General features: G+C 45.8%; 1 protein-coding gene and 1 long non-coding RNA gene across 3 annotated transcripts; one reads left to right on the top strand and one right to left on the bottom strand.

The window, feature by feature from the left end:
* Positions 1-3,840: 3,840 nt before the first annotated feature.
* LOC114698654 (ATP synthase subunit ATP5MPL, mitochondrial-like) lies at positions 3,841-4,154 on the top strand. Its single transcript, XM_037204053.1, has one exon. It carries the CDS (start codon positions 3,869-3,871, stop codon positions 4,049-4,051), a length of 183 nt encoding a protein of 60 aa, XP_037059948.1. The 5' UTR covers positions 3,841-3,868; the 3' UTR covers positions 4,052-4,154.
* A 5,319-nt stretch (positions 4,155-9,473) lies between these two features.
* Positions 9,474-18,127, bottom strand: LOC119086290. 2 transcript variants are annotated; one of them, XR_005089544.1, is made up of 3 exons: positions 17,725-18,127; positions 11,928-12,001; positions 9,474-9,586 (listed from the first exon to the last, which is right to left on the bottom strand). It is a non-coding gene; the product is annotated as an uncharacterized LOC119086290 (long non-coding RNA). The 2 variants fall into 2 exon arrangements; XR_005089543.1 differs by lacking the exon at positions 17,725-18,127 and adding an exon at positions 15,977-16,164.
* Between the last annotated feature and the right edge of the window lie 1,341 nt (positions 18,128-19,468).

Below are 19,468 nucleotides of genomic sequence, written 5' to 3'. Positions count from 1 at the left end.
GGAGGGGGAGGGGCACCTGGGATGACTCTGTGTATTAGGCATCTCAGTTAGCCATTTGTCCTCAGTTTGAGGTCTAACGGGATCCACTGGAGGTGCACAATGTGGGTGCTGAACCATCTTGTTAGTCATGAAACAGAGGACTTTGTGTGTGTGTGTGTGTGTGTGTGTGTGTGTGTGTGTGTGTGTGTGTGTGTATGTGTGTGTGTGTAGTATGAGTGCTCTACATGTATACCTGCCAGAAGAGGGCATCAGACCCTATTATAGATAGTTGTGAGCCACCATGTGTGTGTGTGAGTTGAACTTGGGACCTCTGGAAGAACAGCCAGTGCTCTTAACCACTGAACCATCTCTCCAGCCCTGAGGACTTTTTTTGTTTTGGTTTTTAAGACAGGGTTTCTCTGTGTAGCTGCATTAAAACTCACTCTGTAGACCAGGCCGGTCTTGAATTCACAGAGATCTGCCTGCCTCTGCCTCCCACGTGCTGGGATTAAAGGCGTGGGCCACCACTGCCCGGCTGACACAGGGAACTTTTAAACTCGGTTCTTGCTGTGTTCCCAGCACTTCAAATAAGCCTTGGACAGAACAGGTGCTCAAGAACAGATCCGGAAATGAGTCAACTGGAGATGGGGCTGGGTCCATCACAGTGCCACCTGCTCTGTCTCCTTCCTGAAAGGCTCAGATTCACGGAGCATCTTTAAGACAGCAGATGCTCCCACCATCTCCTTCAGAAACCCAAAGTCCAGAGTGTCCAGTTGTTCTGACTGTTCTCTCCCTCCGTTCCCCTTACTTTCCTCAGGAAGACAGTCAGCAAAATACTTGCTAGGCACCTGAAACTTTTCACCTCTATGTGCCCTCTCCTGACTATGGTCTCGTCTTTTCTTAAAATTTTCATTATTTTCAATCATGTATATGTGTGTGGGGGTGTGCCCATGAGGACAGGTGCCTGCAGAGGCCAGAGGCATCAGATCCTCAGGAGCTAGAGTGACAGGTGGTTGTGAGCTACCCAAAGTGGTGCTGGGCACTGAACTGAGGTCCTCTGCAAGAGAGTACATGCTTTTAACTCCTGAGCATCTCTCCAGCTCTCCGTTTCCTCTCTTAAAACACAAAATTGCCGGGCAGTGGTGGCGCACGCCTTTAAATCCCAGCACTCGGGAGGCAGAGCCAGGCGGATCTCTGTGAGTTCGAGGCCAGCCTGGTCTCCAAAGCAAGTTCCAGGAAAGGCGCAAAGCTACACAGAGAAACCCTGTCTCGAAAAACCAAAAACAAAAACAAAAACAAAAACAAAACAACAAACCACAAAAAATCTACAGAATCACCAAATACATAAAGAGAGAGAACGTGGGATTTTTCAGAAAGGAACTCATGCTGTCCCTGGTGGCACGCGTCTGCCATTCCAGAGTCTCAGGAGGTTCAGCCAAGAAGACTGGAAGTTCAAGACCCACGGGGACCACAGAGCAAGCGAGAGGTTGGTCTGGGACACTTACAGGGACCCTGACTTAAAATAAAAGATGAAAAGAAGGGGTGGGGTTTGTAGCTTAGTCGGTAGGATGTAAACAGCAAGCAGGAGGCCCTAGGGTTGACCTTCAGTATCACAGAAAACAAACAAAATTAAGCTAGATGGCACAGGACTAGAATGGCCGCACTTAGAAGATGGAGGCAGGAGTTCAAGGTCATCCTCAACTACATAGAGAGTTAGAGGCCAGCCTGGGCTAAGTGAGACTGGGTCTCGGTTGGTCAGTCAGTCATTAAGTCATTCATTCATTCATTCAGTCAGTCAGTCGTCAAGGACTGGGGATGTTGCAGAGCACCAGCATAGTGCCAGATATGAGGAGGAAGGCAGCTTCTTTTCAGATAGCCAGACAGGAGAGAGAGGTCCAGCAGAGTGAGTGCCCCGCAGACAGGAGGCAGCAGCCTATCTCAGAGGAAGGAACATCTACAATGTGGCAGAACCTGCTCGGAACCCTTCACAGACAGTGAATGCAAGGGCGGGACTCAAAGCTGGAAATTTAACTCAGAACCTGTACGTCTTAGGTTTTTATTTTTTATTATTATTAGATTTTTTAAAATTAGATTTATTCATTTTTTTATTTGTGAGTGTTTTGCCTGAGTGTATGTTTGTGATCTTAATCACTGAGCCATCTCTCCAGCTCTGTTTATTATTATTATTTTCTTTTTTTGGTTTTTTGAGACGGGGTTTCTCGGTGTAGCTTTGGAGCCTGTCCTGGAACTCACTCTGTAGCCCAGACTGGCCTCGAACTCACAGAGATCCTCCTGCCTCTGCCTCCTGAGTGCTGAGACTAAAGGCGTGAGCCACCACTGCCTGGACATTATTATTATTTTTAATTATGTGTATGTGTGTGTTTCAGTGTATAGGTGTGTGCACTTGACTGCAGGTGCCCGAGGAAGCCAGAACGTTGGATCCCCTGGAGCTGGAGTTACAAGGAGTTGTGAGCCAGCCAACACTGGTTCCGGACACCAAACATGGGTCCCCTGCAAGAATAATATGTGCTCTTCGCCACTGATCTCTCCAGCCCCAGGAACTGTAAGTTTTAAAAGGCTGTGACTCACCAAGATGACTACCAGCTTTGCTCTGAAGGCCACTGACCACCGGCCCTTGCCCTCCTCACTTCCTGGTCCCACCTCAACCTAGTGAAATATCTTGGGCTTTATCTTTTCCTGGGCTTGCCCCTCCTACTTTATCTCCTAACCAACCAAAGTCTCCAACAGCCATTCAGTCTACCAGACAGAAGCCTCTCAACCCAATTCCTTGTTTATACACAGGCCAGAGCCAATCAGGCTCATGTCCTGGGCAGAAAAGGACCCAGGCAAGAAGGCTTGGCTAGCAATTCACTCTTGAGTCCCCTTGCAGGTTACAGGGAGCTGCTTCCCACCGTCATTAAGACTCGCCCTCACTCTGCTATCCTTCCTGACCATTCTTCAAGATGATGAGACAATAAACCCGGGCGCAGTGGGTTCAGAAGGGTGAGTTTCAGGGATGCCGGTTTTCCCTTTTCCATGCTAACTGAAGCCCCCTGAGATATAGGTTCTGTCACGTCAAAGCACCCTGCAACAACAGCATACATGAGGGCCTAGCCTTAGTCCCTAGTAGCACACATAAATGTACACACACACACACACACACACACACACACACACACACACACACGCAGCACGCACCACGCACACACACAAGCTGGGAGTCATAGGTAGCACTTCTCTTTAACCCCAGCTCTTGAGAGGCAAAGGTAGGCATAGCTCTGAGTTTGAGGCCAGCCTGGTCTACATGGAGAGTTCCAGGCTAGCCACACAGTGAGAAACTGTTTCAACAAAAGCAAACAAAGCCAAACACCAAGAAAGTCACTGAAGGCGTGAGCAGTAACGCTGTGCCAGCCCCCTGCTGGCAGCTGGATGGGTTGGAGACCGGTCTCTGCTAGCCTCACAGGAAGCCAGTGTTCAGAGGGGCTTTCCTTAAGAAGTAGGGGTGAGCCGGGCGGTGGTGGCGCACGCCTTTAATCCCAGCACTCGGGAGGCAGAGCCAGGCGGATCTCTGTGAGTTCGAGGCCAGCCTGGGCTACCAAGTGAGTCCCAGGAAAGGCACAAAGCTACACAGAGAAACCCTGTCTCGAAAAATCAAAAAAAAAAAAAAAAAAAAAAAAAAGAAGTAGGGGTGGAGGTGTGTGTGTGGGGGGGGCACGCTCAGCTTAGAGTCCCAGGTTTGGTTTTCAATGAGCCATATTTAAGATACCACCTGCTATCCTCACTTCTCTCCTCAAAAAGGAGTTAGGATTTAACACAGGGGCGGCGCCTGAGTGCTCAGTGACCTTTCCTAGTGGATTCTGTTGTGGCCTGTGGCCTTGGTCTTGCTGAGATGCTTCAAAGCCTTATTAAGAATGTCTGGGTCCCCATGAAACCCTACTATACCCAGGCTTGCCAGGAAATTTGGGTAGGAATGGGGTTAATGACCTTCATCGATTATAAAATCAGGAATGCTGATAAAAGAAGTAAAGCTTTGAAAGGCTCCAGTCCTGCACCTGCCCAAGGCCATCATTAGCCGCTCGCTGAGTCCACTCACGATGAATCCCGTCAGCTAAACCTAAGCAAGCTGTGTTAGATGGGAACAGGGAACATCGCTGTGCACTTACCTAAGAACCATTTACAACGAGGCATTAATAAATGTATGTGAGCAGTACCGCTCCCTGCGGATCCTCCTCTCTGCTTCCCCTGAATAAGTCCTCCGTAGTGCAGCAGGCTCCATCAGAACCTCTGAGCCACCCTCCATGAGGAAACCGAGGAATGAGCAGCAGTGTGTGCTGCATAGAGACTGGTCATTGGTGTCTAGATACAAACCGATTCCAATATTCTATAATTGTTCATTAAACAGTTTTGTCTCTGCCTAGCATCTTGCTTCTCTGATCTTGTTTCCATATTTTGGGAAAGAAGATGTTAATTATCTTAAGGGCTAATGTAAATTTTTTATGAGGGTCAATAAGAAGGTAAGGGGAAAACAAAACATTAAATTGTGAAATGCCGAAATAAGAGCATAAAACAAGCTTGGTGGCACACCACTAATCCCAACCAGAGCAGGGAGGAGCACGAGTTCTGGAGTTCAAGGCCAGGGTGAGCTGCTGAAACCCTGTCTCAAAAAAGTGTTTAAAAAGTAAATGGAAAGGAGCTGGAAGATGGTCCACATCAAGCAGCTTACACATACTTGCTGACTTTGGCTCCAGTGGATTCAGCACCCGATTTCTCTTTGGGCATCCATATACATATAGCACGCACACATACCCATTAATAAATATTACAATGGAAAGAAAAGAGATTTAAGGCAGGGCTGGAGAGATGGCTCAGAGGTTAAAAGCACTTGCTGCTCTTGCAGAGGACTCAGGCTTGGTTCCCAGCACCCACCCACATGAGGGTTCATAACCATCTGTAACCCGTTCCCAGGGATTCAAAAGTCCTCTTCTGACATCCCTGGCACCAGACATGCATGCAGTGCACACACATGCATGCAGGCAGAACATGCACACACAAAAAATAAACTTGTTTTGTTTTGGTTTTTCGAGACAGTGTTTCTCTGTATAGCCTTGGCTGTCCTGGAACTCACTCTGTAGCCCAGGCTGGCCTTGAACTCACAGAGATCCACCTGGCTCTGCCTCCTGAGTACTGGGATTAAGGTGTGTGTGCTACTACACTCAGTTTAAAATAAATAAGTCTTTTAAAAAATTAAATAAGCCAGGTGTGGTGTCACACACCTTTAATCCCAGCGTTTGGGAGGCAGAGGCAAGTGGGTCTCTGTGAGTTCAAGGTTAGCCTGGTCTACAGAGTGAATTCCAGGACAGCCACGACTACATAGTGTGATCCTGTCTTGAAAAAAACAGAAATAATAATAATAATAATAATAATAATAATAATAATAATAATAATAAATTAAATAAATAACTTATCAGCCAAACATAGTGGCCCAGGCCTGTGATCCCAGGACCTGGGAGTGGATGGAATTTAAGGCTTGTAGGCATCAAGGTTAACCAAGAGGTCACCTGTCAAAAGGACAGTTGTTGGTTGGTTAACTTTTGGCTTCAGGTTTCTGGGTGTGGCTGTTGACTTTTGTCCGAATCACCTGTGTAACTACAGGAAACTTGACCCTTCTGAGAACAGGCATTCCTGCCTGGTTCCTCAGGGAACACTCAAGGCAGTATCAAGGCTTCCCTGGGCTTTCTAGATTCCTTGGGAGTTATGAGGGAGGAGATGAGGCTGACATACAGAGCCATACAGACCCAGGTGCAAATTCTGGCCCAACAACTGAGTTGCAATGAAGTCTTGGGCAAATCAGACCAAAACTCCCTTCATCTTCTGCTCCTGCTGCCCTCCCCACCCCCAACCAGCCACCCTAATAAAATGAGAATAAAAGAAAAGAATAAATCCAGGACCCACGACTCAGGTTTGGCTAGAAGGCCAGATTCTGCTGCAGCAGGCTATGGGCTCAAGACCAGCTACCTCCAGCATCTCCACAGCCAAGGGGTTCTATGGCAAAGCCTAGACTCTGCGGCTATGTGTTATTTCTGAGGGTCTTTTGTGGTTACAGCTCCAAATAGCTTTTCATTCCTCATCTAAACTTCCTGAACTTTAGAGAGGCCCAGATATAAATTATAGCACAGTTTGAGTGTCCTTAATCTGGCCTGACACTCTTGTATCCATCGTGTGTGTAACCAGAGGGGGCTCTTAGTAAACTTAGGTAAACAGAGAACTGAGGAAGGCCTCTGGATGTTGGACACCTGGCCCATGTTTATGCTGGAGCAGGGTATCCTGAACATCTACATTGACTGGACCACCAAGGAATGGGCCTTCAGGAACTAAATAAACTGGAGATGCTGTTGACTCTAAAGAAATGGAAGATTTGAGAATGGCTGAAACGGCCTCGACTGGAAGATTGTCCAACCATTGCTTGAGAAAGCACCAGCAGCTAAGACAGGGATCTGGCCTTCAGCAGGAGCAAACCACATCTACAGAGTTTGGTAGAAAAGGAAATGTAGCTCTGGTGCCTAACTCGGAGATGTCCACATGGAGTCCACACAGCCCAGAACTCAGGGCAGTCTGTAGACTTCATTAGATCTGAATCATAACCATAAAGAAAGGAAAGATGTGCACGTGCATGTGCACACATATAAATACATAACACACACCACACATCCTCACATGTACACACACACACCAATGACATTTATAATAATCATTGAAGCTGAGGGATAGGTATGGTGGTTCAGTTTTGCTCTTCCTTTTTTTTTTCTTTTTCTTTCTCGAGACAGGGTTTCTCTGTGTAACGGCCTGGCTGTCCTGGAAATCACTATGTAGACCAGGCTGGCCTTCCTCTTCCTCCTGTGCTGGGATTAAAAGTGTGCACCAATGCTACCTGGTTTTTTAAAAAATTCCTACATATGTTTATGTTTTTCTATATGAAAGTAAAATAATGTCCATAAAAAGAAGAAAATGAGATTTTTTTTTCAGATGTTTGTATCAAATGCTTCATTTTTCTTACATGTCATCAATTGTTCAAAAAAAAAAAAAAGCCACATGATCATATTTGAATTACAAGCTTGCGGTACAGTTTTATGTTGTTAGGCTTTAGAAGACTCTTGTCTGGTTCTGAGCAGCCTCACACTCCTGTGTGGTTCACTTTGTAGTTCACTCAGGATCCCCCGCCTTTGCTTCCTGATTGCCAGACTTCCAGGTATGTGTTTTCATGCCTGTTCACTTCGTTTTTTTCTTGAAGTTTCTTGGCACCTTTCCCAATTCTTTTTGAGAGAAGAAGTGCATGTTTCTTGACTCTAAGAGGAAGAGTTTCTTACACGATATATTTCTTTGTCTTAACAGCATTATTATGGGAGTTTTCTGTTTTCTTGTTCTGATTGAAATCGAATTCAGCTCCTACGATAAGGTTTCTTTCAGTTTGTGTCTGCACTGGTTACATCGTTCTTTGGTAACTATGTATCTCAGACTAGAATCCACAGAGGCAGTACCTGCAACAGTGTATTTGTTTCCTGGTACTGTAACAAAACTCCTGAAGCCGGTTGTTTTATTAAGAAGTTTGTTAAGTTCACAGTTCCGGAGCAACAGTTCTGCTGAGGACTTCCAGGCAAATGGCCTCACAATGATAGGAATACGGGGGGTGGGGGGAGATCACCTGGAAAAGCAGAAAGCCAGAGTGACTTGGGGCTCAGGCTCTGGCTTTTACACATAACAACTCACTCTTCGGAAATCTAAGTAATTTAAGGTCCTTTAAGAAATTCTTCAACTTTTTTGAGAACGATGATCTAATCACCCCCAGTAGGCCTCATCATCTCCCAACATGGCCACACTAGGCAACCAACTTCCCTATCTTGAACTCTTGGGGAACACCCTCAAACCACATAGGAACCATAGGAAGGGACGACAGTGAGGGGAGCTGAGGACATGGTAACAGGGGAGGAGGGTGAGATGGAGGACAGAACTAAGAGGGAAGTATTTTCTTCTGGAGACAAGCTTCAGCCTGGTCCTGAGAAATTCTAGTTTGTCACACCTGGAGACAGGGCCAGTGGCAGTGGCAGGCCTTGGAGAACTAGGCCCAGCGGGGGTCTGATTGGTGCACCAGTGCCAGCTCCAGCACCATCCACACCTACCCACAGATCTCAGACCTGACTAGCACCGCTTTGCCTAGAGAGCTTGCTCACATGCAGGTGGCTGGGCACACTTCCACAGTTTCTGACTCAGAGGGGTGGGGGGGCTGAGCATATGCTCTTCTAGTACGTTTCCAGGTTCTCCCAGAACTATACTTTCCAGGCAACAGTCCACTGATTCCTCTCCTTTGATTTCTTTAATGTTATTGTTGCTGTAATAATAATTAATAATAATAATTATTATTTTATTTAATAATGATTATTATTAATGTGTTTGTTTGCTTTGGTATGTATGTTTGGGCATGCACACTCATGCAATGGTCCATGTGTGAGGGTTGGAGGAAACTTGGAGAAGTCAGTTCTCTCGCGACCTATAGTGTCTAGGATCGTCAGGCTTAGGGACAAGCACCTTGATCTGACGAGCCGTCTCTCCTGCCCTTTGCCTTTGCTTTCCTGGACTACAAACTCAAGGTAACTTTTGCAACTAGAGTCTAAGTGGAGCTAAATAGAAAGGTACACCTTCAATCCCAGTATTTGAGAGTCAGAGGCAGGAGGATTTCTCTGAGTTCAAGGCTAGCCTGGAAGAGAGAGAGAGAGAGAGAGAGAGAGAGAGAGAGAGAGAGAGAGAGAGAGAGAGAGCCACTGCCCAGCTTCTTCTTTTTAAAAATTTATTGCTAGGCAGTGCTGTTGCATGCCTTTAATCCCACCTAGCACTTAGGAGGCAGAGGCAGGCAGATCTCTGCGAGTTCGAGGCCAGCCTGGTCTGCAGAGAGAGTTCCAGGACAGCCAGGGCTACACAGAGAAACCCTGTTTCAAAATACAAATAAACAAGCAAACAAAAAAATAAATAAGGAATTTAAAATTTAAAGTTAAGTGAAAGAAATATCTGACAGTTTTGTAAAGCACTAATCGAGTTTTTATTTTTCTTTCTTTCTTTTCTTTTTTTTTTTTTTTTCCGGTTTTTTTGAGACATGATTTCTCTGTGTAGCCCTGACTGTCCTGGAACTCACTTTGTAGATCAGGCTGGCCTCAAATTCACAAAGTATGCCTGTCCCTGCCTCTGCCTCCTGAGTGCTGGGATTAAAGGCGTGCGCCCCCGCCGCCGCCGCCACCACCACCACCACCGCCACCGCCACCAGCCCGCTTTATTTTTTTTAAAGTGATTTATTTATTTATTTTATGTACAATTGTGTTTTGCCTGCATGTATGTCTGTGTGAGGGTGTGGAATCCTCTAGAACTGGAGTTACAGACGTTGTGAGCTGCCGCGTGGGTGCTGGGAATTCTGGAAGAGTAGCCCTAATGGATAAATCCACAGAGTCTACTTGATGGTCAAAGGAATTTATTCGGGGGTTAACTCACAACCAGAATAAAGGAGTTGGTCGTGGAATCCTGGAGGGTGGGGCACGGGCCAACGTGGTTCTCAGGAGAGCTGTGCCTTGATCCGAACCAACATTCAAGACCATGAGGTAGCGAAGAGAAGAGAGAGCATCCCATGTGTTAAGGGTCCCTGGTGACCACGCCCAAAGGGCAGGTACCTAGCAGCTACCTGCTGCTTCATTAGGGGCGGAGCTTCAGGGCATGGCACAACCACCCACCCACTACAGTAGCCAGTACTCTTAACTGCTGAGCCATCTCTCCAGGCTTTTTTTTCCCCCCTAATGCATATGTATTTGTGTGAGGGGCAGGTGCATGTGATTGAGCACAGGTGCCCAAAGAGGCCAAAAGAGGGCACTGGAGGGGGTTGGGGCGCCTCCCGCACCGGAGCGAGCAGGGATCTCTGTGAGTTGAGCACTGGGCTCCAAGTGAGCTCAGAGGCGCAAAACAGAGACCCTGTCTGAAAACAAAAAAAAAGGACTGATGTGAGGAGCCGTGGAGTTCTAGGAGGTGCTTGTAACTTGGCCAGCATGGATGCTGGGAACTGAACTCTAGACCTCTGGGAGAGTAGACAGTGCTCTTAACTACTGAGCCATCTCTCCTGACACCCATCAGGCATTTTGTAGACTGTCCCTACAAAAGTTTGGAATTTTTCTTGTGATCTCCCCTTGGTTAGGAGAAGGGCCCAACTCATCTGGTGACAGGAGGCACCACTTGATTACAGAAGTCACTGTCAAGTCTCTTCACCTTGGTTTTTTTTTTTTTTTTTTTTTTTTTTTTTTTTTTTTTTTTTTTTTTTTTTTTTAGGGTTTTGAAACAGTGCACCATCAGCCCAGGTTGGTATTGAACTTGAAATGTGGCGGAGGAAAGCCTTGAACTCCTGACCTTCCACCTCTAGTCACCCAAGTGCTGGGATTACAGTGTTGACTTCCTCTATGTGTTTATTTACTCATTTAGATCACTGTGGGTTCATGTTTATTTATTTTAGACTTTGGGTTCTAGCCCAAGACATTATTCATTTTATTGCTCAAATTGTTCCACTGCTGGCTGTTGAGAATTTGTTCCGTTTGGTTCCTGAATCCTGCTAACACGCCTCATCCTAAGTTTTGCTTTCTGGCAATTGCCTCTAAATGTTTAAAAATCACGCTTTTTTTTGTTTGAGCCCTCCTATTTTTCATTTCTCTGAAACCTTATGTTACCGGATTGATCTTTTTTATTAGCAATTCTCTCTGGTTTTGTGGATGCAGGATAATGTCATCTGAAAGTTTCTAGTCATAATATCGGGAGTAGTGAGTTCAAGGCCAACCTGGGCTATGTAAAATCCTGTCTCAAAACACAAACAAACAAACAAACAAACAAAAAAACCAAAGAAAAGCAGCTTTAATTTTTTCTGCTTTTAGCCATTGTAGCTTGTGCCAAAATGTCACTAATGTGTATATACTTCAAGCTACATAGATCAAGCTAGCCTCAAACTCATAGAGACCTGCCTGCCTCTGTCTTCTGAGTCCTGAGATCAAAGACCCACGCCACCACACCATAGCTTTGCTTTTAGAATGCCGTGAGTTTGAGTTATATTTGCATGTGTGCTTATAACTAAGTTTTCCAGGCTTTGATATAAGAAAAATTCTGATAATTTAAATCCAGTGGTGCCAGCTGTGGTAAGGTGCAGCTGTGATCTCAGTTGTTCAGGAGGCCAAAAGTGCATTTATTTATTCATTGTGTGTGTGGGGGGGGCATCTGTGCACACCACAGCACACATGGAGGCCAGAGGACAACTTTCAGGACTCAGTGTTCATCTTCTACCCTGTGGGTTCTGGGGGTGGAACTCAGGCCATCCGACTTGGCAAGTGCCCTTACTCTATGAATCATCTTGCCCACCCCCAACTTCTTGTATTTTTATTTTGTTTTGTTTTTTACTTTTTATAGTTCAAGGATTAAACACAGGACTTTACACATGCTAGGCAGTCCCTTAACACTGAACTCCACTCCAGTCTCAATGTTTTGTATTTAAGGACTACATACAATGTGTCTTCTTATTACAATCAGAAGAGGTTGTATGAACTGCAACATAGTAATCCCACCGACTACCCGCTTGCAGCTACTATTCTATATTTGAAAACCCCTTAGTCAGGCATGGTGCAGATGCCTATAATCCCAGCATTTGGAAATGGCTCAAGAGATCAGGAATTCAAGGCCAGCCTTGACTACATAAGACCTTGTCTCAAAAGCAAAACTAAACGGAAAAAACAAACAATCCCCCCAAAAGAAACCCAACTCAAACCAAACCAAAATAGAAACAAACTTTTATCCCCACAAAAATGTTGTTATTTTGGCATGTAACAGTTCCAAGTGTATGGGGTTGACAAGATGGGTCACTGTGTCTGGCTAGTAAAGGCACTTACCTTGCCAGCTGGGATGGAGATGTAGCGCAGTGTTGGAGCACTTGCCTGGCATGTGACAGGTCTGTCTACCCAGCCTGCAAAACAAATAAAACACATCTCAGGGACTCAGGCTTATTTTTCTCTGTTGTGGAATATTAGTTTAAGATGTGTTACGTTCATTTATGCTGTGGAATATTTGTTTAATGATGCAAAGATGTGCTGTATTCTCTTATGTTGCATTTGTTTAATTCTGTGGAGCTATGTTACTTTGCCTGTCTAAAACACTTGATTGGTCTAATAAAGAGCTGAACGGCCAATGACTAGGTAGGAAAGGGATAGGTGGGGCTGCCAGGTAGAGAGAATAAATAGGATGAGAAATCTAGGCTTGAGAGAAAAGGAGGAGAGGAGGACACCAGGGGCCAGCCACCCACCCACACAGTCAGCCATGGAGTAAGAAGGAAAGAAAGATATATAGAATAAAGAAAGGTAAAAAGCCCAGAGGCAAAACATAGTTAAAGAGAAATTGGATAATTTAAGTTAGAAAATGGCTAGAAAGAAGGCAAGCTAGGGCCGGACATTCATAAATAAGAATAAGTCTCATTGTATTTATTTGGGAGCTGAGTGGCAGACCCCCAAAGAGTAAAAATCAAATCAAATCAAAACAAACAAACAAAAAAAAACTTTTTTTAAGACAGGGTTTCTCTGTGTAACCTTGGCTGTCCTGGAACTTATTCTGTACACCAGGCTGTCCTCTGCCTCTCAATTACTGGGATTAAAGGAATATGCCACCATCACCCTACTGGGACTCCTTGGACTTTGTGTGTGCCTGCATATGTCATACACACCCCAAATAAATAAAATGTAATAAAACAAATTAAACAAAATACTTAAGTTTTTTGGTTGTTTAAACATTATCCTTTCCAGAAATCTTTGCTTACTTCTAAACTTCTATCCTTTTTTATTTTTGTTTTCTGAGACAGAGTCTGTCTGTGTAGCCCTGCTGGCTGTCCTGGAACTCTCTATGTAGAGCAGACTGACCTCAAACTCACGGAAATCTGCCTGTTTCTGTCTCCTGCATGCTGGAATCAAAGGCATGAGCCACACTCATCTTTCTATTTTTTTTTTTACATTAATTTTTTTAAAGATTTGTTTTGTTTTATTTTATGTGTATGGGTGTTTTGCCTGGATGGTTGGGCATGCACATTGTGCACTCTTGGTGTCTGCAGAAGAAGGCATCATATCCCCTGGAACTGGAGTTACAGATTGTTATGAGCCACCATGTGGGTGCTGGGAACTGAATTCAGGTCCTCTGCAGGAGCAGCACAAGTTCTTAACTGTGCAGTCACCTCTCCAGTCTGCTGTGGAATAATCCTCTTGTACACTGTAAGGATTTGTCACTTGAATTGATTTAATAAAATGCTGGTTGGCCAGTAGCCAGGCAGGAAGTATAGGCAGGGAGACCAAACTAAGGATGATGGGAAGGAAAAGGGTAGAGAGCAGAGTCACCAGTCAGACCCAGAGGGAGCAGGAGATAAACATGCCATGCTGATAAAGGTACCACCACATGACAAAGCATTAATAGAAATATGGGTTCATTTAAGTGTAAGAGCTAACTAGTAACAAGCTTGAGCTATCAGCCGAGCATTTATAATTAATATTAAGTCTCTGAGTCAGTTATTTGGGACTGGGCAGTTGGGACAAAAAATGTCTAATTACACCAGTCTCAAAGCTCTAGCCTTCTGTCTAATGTCATCCCTTTTCATCCTGAAGAACTTCCTTGAACACTCTACTCACTGCTAGTCTGAGGGTGAGGAATGGTCTCTGCTTTCATTCCTCTGCAGGCTCATCTTGACTTAAGTGGGCCCACAGGATTTATTTGGGTTTTGGTTTGAGTACTGTAATGGTGGTATTCTATTATCTTGGCCTCTTTGGCTTCTGAGAAGTCAAACCCAACTGGCTTGTTCTCTTTTTCTATTTGCTATTTGCCTTCTTGTGGCTTTCAGGTTTTTCTCTTTTTCTGGCTTGCAGCTGCTTGGCTATGATGTGCTTGGGTCTTTTCCTTTTGTTGTTGTTGTTGTTTTTGTTTTTGTTTTGTTTTTCAAGACAGGGTTTCTCTGTAGCTTTGGAGCCTGTCCTGGACTAGCTCTGTCAACCAGGTTGTCCTTGAACTCACAGAGATCTGCCTGCCTCTGCCTCCTGAATGCAGGGATTAAAAGTGTGTGCCACCACTGCCTGACTTCGTCAGCTATTTGTGAAGAGCATTCCTTTTGTTCTAACAGGTAATTAAATCATAGGCTGGTCATCTTGAACTTGTGAATTTTTAAAAATGTTTTTCTTTTAGTGACTATTTCAATTTTAATTATTTGTTTTTAATGAACAGTTTAGAAAAGACACTTGTGACGGTGCATGTGTGTAGAAGGAAGTTTCTCTGTGTCCCGCCCAGCCTTGTGGTGGAATGAGTCTCTCCCACCCACGTCCCGCAGCTGCTTATAAAATAATTACACAGAGGCTTATATTAATTACAAACTGTATGGCCTATGGTTTCAGCTTCTTGCTAGCTAGCTTTTTCATCTCAAATTAACCCATTCCTACTAATCTATATGTTGCCACATGACCATGGTGTTACCGGCCTGCTGGCATCTTGTTGCTCCTTCGGCAGTGGGCTCTGGTCTCCCCAGACTCTACCCTTCTTCTCTCTATATCTCTGCTTGGATTTCCCACCTGGCTGTAAGCTTTCTTGCCATAGGCCAAAACAGCTTTATTTATTATCAAATGGGAGCCACACATATTCACTGCATACAGAAAGACATCTCATAGCACATGTGTGTAACTCCAGTACTTGGGAGATGGAGGAAGTAGGATGGAGAAGTCAAGGTCATTCTCAGCTACGTGTGGAGTTCAAGGGCAGCCTGGGAGACAGAGGCAGGCAGATCTCTATGAGTTTGAGGCCAGCCTGTTCTACAGAGCTAGTTCCAGAACAGTCAAGGGTACACAGAGAAACCCTGTCTCAACCCCGCCCCCCTCAAACAACAACAACAACAACAACAACAAAACCCACAAAACCAAAACAAAACAAAAAACTGCTATTGTTAATATTAAGACTGTCAAAATTGGAACAAATATTTAGTAAGTTTCTCGCACATATGAGCTGAAAAATGATAGAAAGATTCTGGGTTTATCCATCTACCTATCTGTAATAGATACTGACTGATCTTAAAGACACTACTTTTTACTAATTTGTCTTTGAAGACATCTGTGTAGTGTCCTATCATGAGTTTGTATCACCTTCAGCAATGCCAGTATTTTATGTTAAACAGGAAAATCCAGCATTGTTTTCAGTGGGGACTGGAGTTCATAAATAAGCTGAAGTAGCTCTGCATGTTGACGAATTGCCCAGTCTCTGACTGAGCCTGCTTCCTCAGGGTAGCCTGCTGTCCTGGGCTTCCTTTCCACTCCCTATCTCCTGTTCCAGGCATTGGCCCCGGGTCTATCTGAATTCCTCCCGGTGGCAGGCTCCTTTTTCCGCTCAGGCTCTGCTGCTGCTGCTGCTGCTGCGTGCCCTCCCCCTGGAATGCAGTTTATCCTTGATTCCTCCCCTGCACTGCTCACGCCTCCTCCTTGCTCTCCTTGGGTCTCCACTTCCTCTGTCCCTGTCTAATCTGTTCTTCATATAAGAGCTGGATGATCTCAAAGCACATCTGAGCATGTCCCCATGCTGCGTAAAGCCTTTATAGCCTCTTTACTGGCCTCTGAAAGAAGATTAAACTCCTTATACACACACACACACACACACACACCACACATGCCACCACCACCACCCACCACACACACACACCACCACACCACATACATACACACACACCACACACACATCACACATACACACACACACCCCACACATATCACACACACATACCACACACACACCATACACACCACATACACACCACACAACACACACACAACACACACACACACACACACACAGACACACACACACACACACACCACACACACACACACACAGACACACACACACCTTAGCATGATGTGGTCTGCTTCCTACTCACTTCTCTAGCTTTGCTGTGAGGCACACAGGAGTCAGAAGTCCCAGACTGGGTTGACATGAACTGTAGCAGGCACGGACACTTCAAGGATGATACTCAGATTTCTGGTTGGGCAAGTCAGAGAAGTTTCTAACTCCCAACATCTCCAGGGAACATCAGTTAGCTGCAAATGCAGGGACCACACCTCCTACTTCCTCTGTCCCTCACTCTGCCTTCCAACTGCCTGAGTAAGCTTTGAGCCTGAGTCCTAGGTCCGCCTTTCATTTGCTGTGCCCCCCTGGGCTCAGCACTTCCTCCTTCAAGAACCCTGCTTTCTCTTCTAGAAAGCAGGAATTATTCCCACCCCTCCATTCCTCCCAGCGTCTCATGCTGTAGCCCTGGCTGGCCTGGTACCTCCTACATAGTTAGTTTATTCAGGCTGGCCTCACACTAAGGCCTCACACAATCTTACCTTGGCCTCTCAAGTGCTGGGATTACAGGTGTGTACTACTGTGTCTGGCGCTTGTGAGTGCGGGTGGACTTGCCTGAATGCACATTGGATACCACAGGTTGACTTCATATAGCTTCCCCTATGCATTTTTTTTTCAAAAACATTGCTTGAGGGGAGGGGGCAATGTAGACATGCCACAGTGTGCATGTGGAGGTCAGAGGACAGCATGTAGGAGTTCTCTCCTTCCTCCCTGTGGGTCCCCCAGGGACTGAATTCAGATAGTCAGGTTTGGTAGCAAGCACCCTCACCTGCTAAGTTATCTTGTCAGCTTGGCTCACTAAAGAGAGAGAGAGAACAAGAGTGAGAGCGAGAGCTCGAGAGAGAGCTCGAGAGAGAGCTCGAGAGAGAGCGAGAGCGAGAGAGAGAGCGAGAGAGAGAGAGAGAGAGAGAGAGAGAGAGAGAGAGAGAGAGACAGAGAGATTTATTTTTATTTTAAATTATGCTTATGCATGCATGTCTATGTGTGGGTATGCATATCAGTGCAGTTCCCTGCTGAAGCCAAAAGAGGACATTAGATTCTCTGGAGCCGGAGTTAACGGCATTTGTGAGCTTCCTGACCTAGGTGCTGGGAACCACACTCCGGTCCTCGGCAAGGGCAGCACATGCTCTTAAGTACAGCTCTGCTGTGGGGTGTCTTTTGTACGCTGTGAATATGCATTGCTCTGATTGGTTGACAAATAAAGCTGCATTGGCCTATGGCAGGGCAGGATGGAGCCAGGCAGGAAAATCCAGGAGAGACAGTGAAAGAAGAAAGGAGAGTAAGGGGAGACGCCAACTCACCGTCCAAGGAGCAACATGTAATGGGGTGCATGTAAAGCCACAGAACACGTGGTATACATAGATAAATAGAAATGGGTTAATTTAAGGTGAAAGAGCTAGCTAGCAAGAAGCCTGCCATAGGCCATATAGTTGATAATTAATATAAGCTGCTGAATGATTATTTTATAAATGGCTACGGGACTGCAGGGCCAGGTGGGACCAGAGAAACTTCTGCTACACAGATCCATTTCTCCACTGGGCTCTTTTTTTTTTTTTTTAAATTTTTATTTCAGGGCTGAGGACCGAACCCAGGGCCTTGCACTTGCTAGGCAAGCGCTCTACCACTGAGCTAAATCCCCAACCCCTCTTTTTTTTTTTTTTTTAAATACAAAAAAATTATTAGTACCTAGGGATGTAGCCCACTTGGAAAAATACGTGCCTAGCATACAAAGCCCTGGATTCGATCCCCAGGAATGCATAAACTGGGTGCAGTGGCACCTACCTGTCATCCCGAAAGCAAGGAAGTAGAGACAAGAGCATCAGAAGGTCAAGGTCATCTTTGGCTACACAGTGAGTGAAAGGCCAGGCTGGATTACAATAGACTCTCTCTAAAAAAGTTTAAAAAGGAAAGAAGTTATGATTATGGGTGGGAAACTGAAGACACATAACAGGCCTGAGCGGTGCATGGCTGGAGGTGGCTGTTTCCTGGGGGCCTCAGGAGTGGAATCCGTTTGCCTTTTAGGAACATCTCTCTGGTGGAGCATGCATATCAAATAGGTTGAGACAGGAAGGGTGGAACTTCCAGTTCTCTGGACCGTGACTTCTCTTGTTTGAGGAAGGGGCCTGCCTGAGTGTTGAACAGACTCTGCCCTCAGCCTCCAAGTCATCCTGAACCGTCCGCTGCGCACACGAGCCTCTGAGCAGGTGCAGCTGGCTCTACCTATGAAGTGAAGGGGAAGTGTCCCCCACAAGCTCTGGCATTCGAATCCTTGCCCCGAACTGATGGCGTTGTTTGAGGAGGTCTGGGAGGTGTGGCCCTGCGGGAGGAAGCAGGCACTGTGGATGGGCTTTGAGGTTTCAAAAGGTCACACCACGCCCAGTGTCTTTCTTTTCCCCCTTTGACACAGGGTCTCTCTACAGAGCCTTGGCATTTCTGGAATTCACTACGTAGACCAGGCTGGCCTCGAACTCACAGAGATCCACTTGTCTCTTCCTCTTGAGTGCTGGGATCAAAGCAGGTGCCCCAGGCCCAGCTTACTAGTGTGATTTTTGCGTCATGCTAACTGTTAGAAGATGTGAGCTCAGCGTCCTGCTCCAGCCACACGCCTCTGCTCTGCCCTCATGGATTCCCATCCCTCTGGAACCATTAACTGGAGCCAACGTCAACTCTCCCTTTAGCTGCCTCGGCCATGGTGCTTTATCACAGCAACAGGAAAGTATGGTACAGCCTCCAAGTGCAGCATGAGTCCTTTACTCTGTATTTCCTGGGCCACAGCTCTAGTCCAAAGCACTGCAGTACCAGGATACTGTACCAAGGGGGCATGAGGCCTCTGCTCTTGCCCTGTCTCACGTCAGCCCCATCCAACACCGTGCAGCACAACCTTGGGAAATGTAAAGCTGGACTGTCGTCACCTGCATGCCCCGTATGTCCAACCTCTCGACATCAGGACACAACATTGCCATCTACCAAGTTCACACACCAGAAATGCACCGTCTAATCACACAAAAATCTCATAATGGTTTAAAGAAGTTTGTGCTTTTGTGTTGGGCAACATTCATGGGTATTCTTGGCTGCATGTAGCCCATGGGCCAAAGGTTATTTAGACACAGTGAAACCCTAAACCCTCTCTTTAAATTGGCTTCCTGTGCACCTCACCCCTAATTAGGAGACCTGTGTGATCTGGCTGCTGCCTGTCTTACCTGCACCCACTCTTCTTGTTTATCAAACCCGGACACACCCTCCTGGTTCCTTGCTGGTCCTTCAGAGGCAGCCCTCCATGTCACTGGCTTCTTGGTGAAGGTTTCTGCTCAAAGGTCACCAGAGGTGACCTTATCTAAGAACTTTAGTCTCAACCGCTATGTTTTGTTTCTTTCATAACACTTATCACTAAAACTAGATTGTTGACAGGGAGGTCTCATGACCACTTTTGCAGTTTTATGAATTTTGATTATCGAGTGAATACTTTTGTTTGTTTGTTTTTTCGAGACAGGGTTTCTCTGTGTAGCTTTGCACCTTTCCTGGAACT

Source organism: Peromyscus leucopus, chromosome 1 (genome assembly GCF_004664715.2).
Source record: "Peromyscus leucopus breed LL Stock chromosome 1, UCI_PerLeu_2.1, whole genome shotgun sequence".
NCBI lineage: Eukaryota > Metazoa > Chordata > Mammalia > Rodentia > Cricetidae > Peromyscus > Peromyscus leucopus.
Note: the sequence above shows the minus strand (reverse complement) of the source record. Positions and strands in the feature narration are given on the sequence as shown.

Bases quoted from the DNA above. Each gene is read 5' to 3' on its own strand.
- LOC114698654 (XM_037204053.1), top strand. From the start codon at position 3,869: ATGCTTCAAAGCCTTATTAAGAATGTCTGGGTCCCCATGAAACCCTAC.